Source organism: Micropterus dolomieu, linkage group LG13 (genome assembly GCF_021292245.1).
Source record: "Micropterus dolomieu isolate WLL.071019.BEF.003 ecotype Adirondacks linkage group LG13, ASM2129224v1, whole genome shotgun sequence".
Lineage (NCBI taxonomy): Eukaryota > Metazoa > Chordata > Actinopteri > Centrarchiformes > Centrarchidae > Micropterus > Micropterus dolomieu.
Genome location: NC_060162.1, coordinates 9,923,391 through 9,934,589, shown reverse-complemented (window position 1 = coordinate 9,934,589; position 11,199 = coordinate 9,923,391). Strand labels below are relative to the sequence as shown.

Sequence of the window (11,199 nt, the reverse complement as noted above, 5' to 3'; positions counted from 1 at the left end):
GTCGATGAACTGGGCAGAGACCTTCTTCTCGTCCTGGCCGTACTTGTTCTTTGCCACCAGCCTGTACATGCCATTGTGGATATGCGTAGGGTTGACCAGCTGCAGGCAGCCGTGGTACTCGCTCTCGGTGGACACGTGGATCATGGTGCGGATGTAGTCCTGCTCTTGGAGAGGCACGTTCTCGTGGTACCACTGCAGCTCAGGCTTGGGGTTCCCTGTCACGCTGAAGGGGATGCACCAGTGGTGGTCCCGCTCTGGCCCCAGCAGCTGCTGGATGGTGGGGGCAACTGACACGGAGGCAACAGTAGAGGAAAAGTAATAACGGGATGACAGGAAAATCAACACCAGGTGTAAAAGCCAGTAGGAAAAGCAACATTTATGGGCTTAGAAAGGAGATGCAGTTGAGGGAGGAGAAGAGAGACACGCAACATTTGTACACTGACATCAGGAAAACGTGGAAGAAATGAGAATGAGGAGAAATGTGGCACTAAACAAGCAGAGGAGTATGGTAAGGCATGAGGAGCTTTACAGGAGGAAGAGTTATGGACAGGAGACATGGAGAGTCAATAAGATTTGCCAAGAGAGTAATGATTAACAAACTGAGGAGCCTTGTGCTTGCACAGGAAATAACAAGGTCTAGAAGAAGGCATTTAAAAGATCATGAGAGGAAATTAGATGTATGTTATAGTTGGTTTACATTTACAGTCAGTGGTAATAGAAACGTGAGCTTCCTTACAGAGAATATTGAGCTGAAGGGTGGCCTCTTTCTGACCGACCATGTTCTCAGCGCTGCATATGATCACCCTGCCATTATCATCAGGAGACAGATCTGACAAGGTGAGGCTGCTCTCCATTTCCGAGGGTTCAATCTGTAAACACACTCAGCATTATTATTTGCATTATATGTCCTATGCTACTGCTTAAGCACTTCTGGTTAGATGCAATCTGCATTTCGTTGCTTTGTACCTAGTGACACGCTGAATGGACAATAAAGTTGAATCTAATCTAATGCATGTAAAATTGGTGTGATTCTACAATTTACTTGTCACCTAGTAGAAACATCTGCGTTTTTAATAGTTGTTGATAACAATGGAGCTCTACGAGAAGAGGAATAAGCTACACAGATTTTTAGTAGGATCAATTCTGTCTATTTACATTGGATTGATGATGGCATAAAACAATAGAATAACACCAAACACACGTTCCAACTATACATCTCTAACCAGACCTTCATCCCATCACAGAGTTAGTGTGGTGGATTTAGCTTAGAAATTTTGTACAACAATGTGTAATGAGTGTGGTTGGGTCTAGATATGTACATTTAGGCTTAGAAATGTTATAAAGGCCAGTGTTGGCTCACACGGCCCGGCTGCTGAGTGAACTCCTGTTAGGGACACAAAGAGATTGTTTTTGCCAACCAAACAAGAATTGTGCAAAGTAGCATTGCTTGTGGTCAAAGCCAGGAAAAAGGCAGTTATTAATGAGAGTTGTCAAAAACGCAGATGTTTCGCTTGAGAAACCTTCAGATAAGTGTGAACAATTTCCAGGATATGGCCGCAGTGACCAGCTTTGACTGATGTTTGGCTGGGCAAGATAGAACAAATATCAAGATTTCAAAAGAATGTGTACTGTGTTCTTAAGAATTTGACGCAGTCATGAGTTTATGTCAGGGTGAGTCCAGTGTGAGAACAGGTTGAGGACCCAAACGCAGGAGCAGGTTCAGTTCAGTGATTTATTTAAACTAAAGGCGAGCACACTGGAGTGGAGTCCAAAACTAATCCAAAGTGTAGAAGTGAGTCCAAAAGTAACCAAAATCCAGAACACAAGAAAAACACTATGAAGGTCCACGCAAAGTTACAGGCTGGGTTTCAGGCAGAACACGAGGCAGGAGCAAATAAACACACTAGACAAAGGCAACAAAACAACCGCTTCAATGAGCCAACGCTGACTGAACAGAACACAGACATTAAATACTAAGGCAAACGAACAGGGCGGAAACATAAAACAAGTGAATCACATAAAGGTAAAAAACAGAACAGGAAGCAAAACTAGACACAGACGGCAAACGCAAACAACCTTCAGATTAAAACAGGAATCAAGGTAAGACACTGACATATGGAGTTAACAGACAGGGCACTCATAGACAAACTGTAACTTGATGGGAGACAAACACCTGAACATACAAAGATCAAAATGCAGAACAAATGAGGACACTGTCAAAACAGGCTGGTGGACTAAAACCAGAACAAACGACAACAGACCAGGATGAATGAAACAGAACCCAGAATACATGAAAGATCTAAATGGAAAGCAAGAAATTAGTTAGCAGATCTAAGAACTAAGACGCAGAACTGAAACACAGAACCAGGACTACACACTAAGACATGGACTAAGACATGAGTACATGAGAGGAGCAGGGACAGTGAAAACAGAACTAGACCAAACATAACCAAGGCTGAACCGTAGAAATACAAGACATGAAACCAAAACCCCCAAAATAAGAAACAAAACCTCAAAACTATGACAGTTTAAACATATACAGTACTGTGCAGATGTTTTAGGCAAGTGTGGAAAATTGCGGTCAAAAATAGACCTGTTAATAAGATTATGTTACAAAATGCAAAGTGAGTGAACAGAAGAAAAGTTTAAATCAAATCAATATTTGGTGTGACCACCTTTGCCTTCAAGACATCTTCAGTTTTTCTAGGTACACTTGCAAAAGTCAGGGATTTTGTAGGCATAGAGTCAGGTGTATGATTAAACACTAATATGGAACAGGTGCTAGTGATGACTAATTCAATGTGTAGGTTGAAACACAATCATTAACTGAAACAGAAAAAGCTGTGAGGAATACAACCGGATGAGGAACAGCCAAACTCAGCTAACATGGCAAGGTTACTGAAGACAGTCATAAACCACAGCAAGACTAAGAACAGCAACACAACACAAGGTAGTTATACTGCATCAGCAAGGTCTCTCCCAGGCAGAAATTTTAAGGCAGACATGGTTTTCCAGATGTGCTGTCCAAGCTTATTTAAAGAAGCACATAAAATGTGCAACGTTGAAGACCATAAACGCAGTGGTCCTCTGAAGAAGAAGACTTACTGCTGCAGATGAAAGACATATCATGATTGTCCCTTCACAATTGGAAGCTGTCCAGCAATGCCACAACCAAGGCCCAAGTCGTGTGGCCCAAACAAGGCCACACGACTCAGCTATGCACAGAAACATAGGTGCAGAAAAATGGCAGGAGAATATTTGGCTGCAGCAGAAGGCAGGTTGTTGGCCAAAGGGCAGGAGAGTGGTAGAAGAATAAGTGTCTTCAGGCAACAGTGAAGCATGGTGGAGGTTACTAGCAAGTTTGGGGTGGAGTTAGGGATTTGGTCAGAATTAATGGTCTTCTCAATGCTGGCAGATGCATATCACGCAATACCATCAGGGAGGCATCTAATTGGACTCAAATTTATTCTGCAGCATGATAATGACCCCAAACATAGAGCAAAAATCATGATGATGATAGGGTCCTCATCTCAACATCCTCAAATCTGTCTGGGATTACACAAAGAGAGAGAAGCAACTGAGGCTGCCTAAATCCACAGAAGGACTGTGGGTAATTCTCCAAGATGTTTGGGCCAGCCTACCTGCTTCGGTCAAAAACTATGTGCAAGTGTACCAAAAAGAATTTATGCTGTTTTGAAGGCAAAGGGTGGTCACACCAAATATTGATTTGATTAAAACTTTTCCTATGGTCAGTCACTTTGCATTTTGCTAAGTGATAAATTAATCTATTTCTATAAAGGAAAGGGAGTCTTTGGTGGAATAAAGAGCTGATTGAAAGGCTTTGCCAGGACACTGGGCGTTTAGCCCAGTTCAAGCCAAACAACCTAGATAGCACCTTTGAGACACTCTTAGAATTAAGTGATGTGAGTGTGTTCGGGCAACTCCTCTGTAAAGTAGAGTTCAGTTTTTCCTGTGTCTGCCACCAGGAGGGACCCTTGTCTACATGTCTATATGACATGTCTTGCATTTTTACATCTCTGATACTTTTTATATTCTAGCATATTCAACAAAATAGCTGCAAATTATTTCAGTCTTCAGCAAATTCATTTTTCATCTTGAGCTGGGAAGCCTCATGAGTTAAGCGACCACATTAGCTTTAAAACTTGAACTCATCTCATAAGTAATATTTTCAACCATAGGCATCCCATTTCCCAAGATTTCTCATGTTTTCTGCTACACTCACAGAGAAAAACCTTTGAAATATCAGGAGCCCAAAGTGCTGGACCTGTACCAAAGGTTTAAACAGGAAAACTGTGTGGTAGACCGGCTCACCTTGTGGTGGGTAGAGAGCAAATCAAGGTTCCAGAGGATCTCAGGAGGAGGGGAGCCTGAGGCGTTGCAAACAGCTTTGACATCACTCCCCTGCATCTCAGTCACAGTTCTTGGGGTGACCTCTACTTCGGGAACCACTACGAGAAATCAGCAGTAAAATAAACAGCAGAACTAAACATCTGACTGGGACTTTACATAGATTTCTGTCACTGTTTCAATCTCTCTTTTCTGTCTCCATGAAGTGATCATCTCTCTGACGGTTCAATATCCATTTCTTATTTTAATATGGTGTCACATTACCGCAGTCAGGTGGACTGAGTTTGTCAAAGGTCGTTGTCAATCCTCTGTTGTCTTTGCATTTCAGATTTTTATTGTCAGATTCTTCTAGCCTCAGTTTGATCCAAAAGTTCTCACAAACACAATCCAGAGGGTTTCCATACAAGAGGAGCCTAGAAAATAAAAACACAGGACATCAGAAACTCATCATCTTTGGTTGCACCTATGTACTGACAATTGTATGGACATGTGATGCTTACGGGTATGTTGTGTTAAAGTTCTGAAATGTTCTCCATGACAGCGTTGATATGTTATTGTCTCTGAGATTTCTAAAAGGGAATAAAAAACAACAATTGAAATTCTGACAAGGGTACTCATGTATACATCATTGAAATAACTAAAGAGCGTCTTACACATATTGAAGTCTTGTATTGTTGAAAAATGCGTCTGATGATATAGATGTCAGACTTGTTTTTATCACTGTTCTGTTGGAAGTTGCAATGTAGAGTTATCAGGTAATCCACAACGTTTGTGTGTTAGCAAACTATATTGTGATTCTGTGTAAAACACTGAAAACATGCTGTATGATACTTACAGGTTTCTGAGGTTTACGTAGAGCTTCAGACTGTTGTCATTGATCTCAAACAGCCTGTTTTGATTAGTAATGTATCTGTGGTATTAAAGAAAAACTAGTTACTACACAGGTTCTCAGCAAAATCATGCACTCATGTAATGAAATGTTTGAAGCCATGAAAGTCACACTGGTCTATCTATACTAAATTATCTTGATCTGAACTAGCATGTTTGTGTGTGTGTGTGTTATGTTCTACAATGTCACAATGTGAAACAAGAGAATCAGCCGTGTTTGTGTTTTATGAAGCTAAATACCATGAGTGTTTTTTTGTTTGTTTTTTCATTTTAGACACAGTCAGCTAACTTTTATATAAACTACCCACACAGCTGTCATATTCCTTCACTGAGGGAATTTGGTCTGCAGCACATTTGATTGTCAATATAATGTCACCCAGTACAACAGCATGTACACTGGCAGTATGTTTTTCATAAACTTATATCTATTTACTGGAGATACAGACACAATGTAGGGTTATCGTCCATCTTTGCAACAGTTGATCTTGATTGATTAAACAACTTGTCTTGATTAAAAAGATCAAAACAATCAATTTCTTTAACTAAACTACTTAATGACATTGATTTTCCGGGGCATAATACTCCAAACCAGGCATTTTATGAAATATTTTAAGGTGAAGTCATTTTGTTCCTATATTAATTGGAGGTACATCATTGAAGAGTTTGAGTAATGCATTAAACGTGATTATATTTAATGTCTGAAATGATCTTTTCTGAAGTAAACAAGCCTTTCAGCAAAGACTAACAACTTAGATTCAGTTGTTGTCTAGTGTTACCCTGCATGGGTTTAAAAACCTGTGATTCCATTCGAGAATGACTATAGATTGTGCAGTTTTGGTGGTGGGGAGACACTTTCATTTAGATGTGGATTTTACCTTCAACAACACAAAGCCACACATTACAAGTTAAAGTAGCTCGGGCCAGTACTGCTTCAGGAGTTTTGTCTCTATTCCCAAGTATTACAACTGGGGCACAGGATTTTTTTTAATTCATGGTTACATTTTTAGATGGTGCAGCTGAGAAGCCCAATAGTCTTCATTGATGTATTCTTTTTTTAATATTACATTATATTAGGCTATATTTAATGTTATGCTACAAAGGTGATGACTGCTGAATTTAATTGGTGAAAGCTGCACATTTTACCAACTAAGCTGTTGCAAGACTTGTAGCTATAATTTGCTAAATGAAGAAAATAATAATCACGTTTTTATCCCACTACAGCAGAGGCCTTGCAAACTACATCCATGATGGGTATGTGACACCTAGTCCCAGTCTGTCTGCCTCAGAAAACTCCAGTGGGTGCCATGCAGTTGTATACTTGTGCAGGGTTGTAGCAGGTACACTCCTACACACTGACGCAGATAAGGCTGCATAACTATCGCCGGCTGTATACAACTGATGTGATCTCATGTGTAATCTGGCAACAATGTGGCAATTTTGAAATATTGAGACATTTTCACACCGACGCCCAAAAGCCGAATTAACAGTTTGGAGGCTGCATCAGGCCTAAACATTTACTCCATCACTACCTCTGGAGCTGTTTTGTAAAGGGAACACCGACTAATCCAAATAAGCCTGACGCGCACTCTCACCACCATTACGCATATACACACACCGTCGTCGTTAGTGGCACGCGCATCCCCCATCTCCGCCACACATACACACTCGCGCGCGCACACACACATACTAGGCTACATGGTCTTACAAACACATTGGTTATAAGAATAAAATCACAATTTTTTTGCTTGACATTGAGTGCAGAAGACAGACCGCTATTGATCTTTCATCCACAAGGGGAAATAATATCAGGCCTGCTGTTATTAATATTGCTGTTGATGTTATTATAAGACTACCTGTATTATTATTATTATTAAAATAATTCTAGCCCTTGGGTATTATTGCGACCTAGGATCGAAGGTAGTTCTTTACGCATTGCATTCTAATAAGTTCATACGCTGTCTGCACGATTATTTTCATATACTTACATCTCGGTGATGTTTTCCATGTCATCTAACGTGAGGACAGGGAAATCCTCGATCCCTGGAACAGAATCATTACAAACAATCCTTGAGGTGCTGCAAGTGCAGGATGGTGTGCAAGCATCGCTAAATCTCCACAGCCCCATCAAAACCAAAAACAATCCAAGACGAGCCATGCCATATTCCCCCGCGCTGGAGTCCATCGCAGGTCCAATGATATCCCACGTATCCAACCAAACAGAATCTGGTCAAATTGAATAATTGTTCAGATTTCCTCCCTCGCCGCTTTTATCTGGCCAAGTTAATCCTTTCGACTCCGCAGAAGAAAAAAAAGACTACGCCGTCGGTGAGGAATGCGCAGAGCCCACGGTTTTAATATCAAGATGCCATGGACTGGCCTTCCCTTCTCCGCAGAGCTGGTATCACACTACTGCATATCGATGTCGTGAAGCAAGGTGTCAAGTGGTCCGTCCTGGTGCTGCTGTCTCACTCCTCTATCTCGGGCACAGGCTGTTCGCCTTTGCCTTGTAAAACAAATATGAGGTGTTCCAGATGTTTAGAGATCAGTAGACAGGGCCCCCACGAGCGATTTCTCTTATGTGTGGTGATGGGGAGGAAATTAAGAGACACTGCACAGTGGAGTAAGGATGTGTGGTGATGCTGCGTGTGTAGGGAGGAAGGCTACCTGCATGCGTCTATCGATTATCGCCGAGGACGAGCGCATCTCCCCCAGCCATCACCGGGATTGGGTTTACAGGAGAGATGGTTGCGATCATGCCCTGGGGATGTATTTCTGGCAAGTTGTATTTATAGGATTTTGTTTGAGAAATTACTATTTTGCTCAAAACCTGAAACATCAGATGCTGCAGTCTCATTAGGCTGCACATGTGGCCAGCTGTGGGTCAAAGGCCCAACAACAGTATGGACGTAAACTCTTGTGTTGTAGTTACTCTGAAGCCGTGCACTGGAAGAAAGCAGCGCTTTTTTCCCCACTTCAACACTGTTGTACGGTTGGCCATTAGGCCTATAGTGTGACGTACAGTTGACGCACAAGACAGGGTGCATCTATGAAAAATAATTACCTATACTATGTCTGCAAGCTTCAAATGCCTCTAACTCCAATCCAATGGTCAGTGTAGGCTACTAATAATTGGTCAAACAACAAAACATTTGCTGTATATATTTTTAAATGCTTCCTGACAAAGAGGGTTTTGTCAGAAATATTTGTTTTTTCTATTTATTTTGGCACACATGACTGAATCTGAATCTAAATTACAACCCAGTGTTAGAATTGTTTTGGTAGCACTAGAAGAGACAGACTATGGACTATTTTTATTTTAAGTTTGAGAAACCCTGACCTATTAAATACATTTGAATTTGTCAACAATATTTAGGGACCGCCCTGCAAGTATTGCACTGGTTTTGGTGTCCACCCACTATTAATAATACTTTTTTTTTCTTTAATGTCCCAAACTGAGCAAGTGAAATGTTATACAAATCCTCTTAGAGTTACTGTACAGTGCTAAACATCAAAGTGATAATGTGTTTCAAAATAATCCTGTTTACCAGTGGATTCCTAAATTTCACTCATAATGAGGAGGCATACTCCACTAGGACACATGATCTATGACACAGCCTGCATGGTTAGTGTCGCTATGGTGACTTGCTTTTTACAAATAGCGCTGACAATGTCAAGTGTCGCTATGGTTGCAGATGAAAATATGTACGCAGGCTTTTTTTTCATGAGAAACATCAAGAACTGAATTATATCTGTCTCCATGGTAACCTCAAAGTATAGGAGAGGGAAGAGAGCTCTTTATTTTGCAATACATCCTTGCCTATATCTGAAGGAGCATGACAACACTACAAGAAAAAAGGATGTTTAAATTGATCAAGTATGCACATATTTCAGGCTCCTGATTTGCAATAAATGGGCAGTGAGGGGGGTGGCTCCAGCTGCTGATGTGGGATTAAGAAGTCTCATTGTGTGGTATTTTCATTTTAGCACTGCAAAAAAACCAAAGTAAATCTAGTTGCACTGAGTAGTAGTAAGTAGTTTTGTGCATCTATGTGTTTGTGTTTATGCACACAAATATTAGTGTTTTTGTGGAATTAGTCTTAAGGGTTTAACCTCTGGTATAATCAGATTCAATAGGATATATAATTATGATAATCAGCTCTCAATGCTATTTCTTTGGAAGATGATTAGATGATCAAATTGGGTGGTTTCCTGTGAAACATCATTTTGAACTTTGCAGAAACCAGCACCAGCAGAAAGAGGTAAGATCAGCTGATCAGCTGTGGATGAGTTGTTTTACAGCTCTGAGACGTTTGGCATGTTAGACCAAGAGGTCCTCCTCCTCTTGTACACTTAGTTTGGCGCCACATCAGCATCATCCAACACAGCAACTCCTTCATCTCTGCTCTTACCTCCTCGCGGACCAGCTGGTGGCAGACTTGTCTTGAACCTTGCATGCAGTGATGTAGCTGTGACTCAGCCCACTGATCTACATCCTTAACTATCCACTGTCTATGGATTACCAGCACAGTGCACACTGTTACACTCCTATCTCATATCTGACATAGGAATACAAACAGTAGTTCTGTTTCAGACACAAATGTTATTTATTTCAGACCAAACTGCAAGACCAGTATGCAGTATATCTAAAATAGTCATCAAAAACAAGACTCAACTTGCCTTTTATCAACCTCTAGCTTGAATACTGTGAGGATGAAATAAACCTGGTGGTAGGACAGGTTGAGCACTGAGTTGGTGTCGGTGGTTAAGTATTGGAGAACGTCCAAGTAATTTTTATAATTTGAGATTCATGCTTAGTTTCTGATAACAAGATTGTCTTGACCTGGCGTATCACTGTTTCCCACATGCACAATAAGGATGAGTAAAAAAATCCATTTCAACCTACTTTTGCTGATGTGCATGTTCTTTTTTCCACTCTTCCATTACTTTCCTCAGTTCCTTCTCTGTGAAGATAAAATAAGTTATCAGACCTCATTTTATTCAACTAAACTGTATATACATATATGTACTGCAGGCAAGACATCTAAATATAATTCGATGTCTCATAATTTTATGCCATCATTTTGTTTCTATCAGAACAAAGTAGTAAACCTCAGCAGCATAAATGAGGGGTGCTGCGTCTGCTGTCCTTTGACAAATCTGCAATTTTTTGTTCTCATTGCATTCATACATGAGCTTTCATGGGAATCTTTAGGAATGGGAAACCCTTTAGAAGTTCCTCAAGGACTCCTGCATGTGCAGCAAGTGCAGCAGTGATTTATGCATCCAGGTGCAACCCCTTGTGGTTCTCACTGAAATACCATGTGCATCCACTGCTGGGGATAAACATGAGTATGGGTCGGGAGAAACTGCTAAATACTGCAGTTGCACTGAATGTGGGGCTGCAGCTAATGGTTATTGTCATTATCAGTTGATCAGCTTATTAGATTTTTAACTTAAGAAATTATAAATGAAAAAAAGAGAAATAATGCACGTACATATTTACAGAGTACAAGATGACGTCTTCAAATGTCATGTGTTCTCATACCGGCAGTCCATAACCCAAATATATTCAGTTTTGAATTATATAAATCATTCAGATTAATCTTTTCAGCTTTAATTGGGTGTTTTTTGTACCCCTGTACAAAAATACAATTGTAATTTATGACCCACAAATGGAGAAAAAAAAGATTGTTTCCAAAAGAACATTTTTTTTATATTTATTTTTTTTTATTTAAACCTGTCCTGCCCAGCAGCCTGGTATAGAGTATAATGACCTGGATACCATATTGTGCCAGACAGATTTTACTTTAACAAGAGAGTATTAAAATACTCCTTTGTCTGTTTTATTATTTATTTAATTATGTATTGATTTGTCACCGGGCCGGACAGGGGGGCAGACACGGGGATGGGGGGGCACAAACAGACAGCACAGAGAAAGGACAA

General features: G+C 40.4%; 1 protein-coding gene across 3 annotated transcripts in view; it reads right to left on the bottom strand.

Moving 5' to 3' along the window:
* Positions 1–7,647, bottom strand: part of ntrk2b (neurotrophic tyrosine kinase, receptor, type 2b) — a 19,402-nt gene extending 11,755 nt beyond the window's left edge. For 2 of the 3 annotated variants that reach the window (XM_046066765.1, XM_046066766.1), the window contains exons 1-8: positions 7,242–7,647; positions 5,204–5,278; positions 5,022–5,093; positions 4,869–4,937; positions 4,633–4,781; positions 4,333–4,469; positions 737–869; positions 22–287 (exon numbers count right to left, since the gene is read on the bottom strand). In XM_046066765.1, coding sequence (XP_045922721.1) covers positions 22–287; positions 737–869; positions 4,333–4,469; positions 4,633–4,781; positions 4,869–4,937; positions 5,022–5,093; positions 5,204–5,278; positions 7,242–7,438 — 1,098 coding nt within the window. In that variant the 5' untranslated portion in view covers positions 7,439–7,647. The remainder of the gene's footprint in view (positions 1–21; positions 288–736; positions 870–4,332; positions 4,470–4,632; positions 4,782–4,868; positions 4,938–5,021; positions 5,094–5,203; positions 5,279–7,241) is intronic. The other variant, XM_046066767.1, reaches the window with a different exon arrangement.
* Between the last annotated feature and the right edge of the window lie 3,552 nt (positions 7,648–11,199).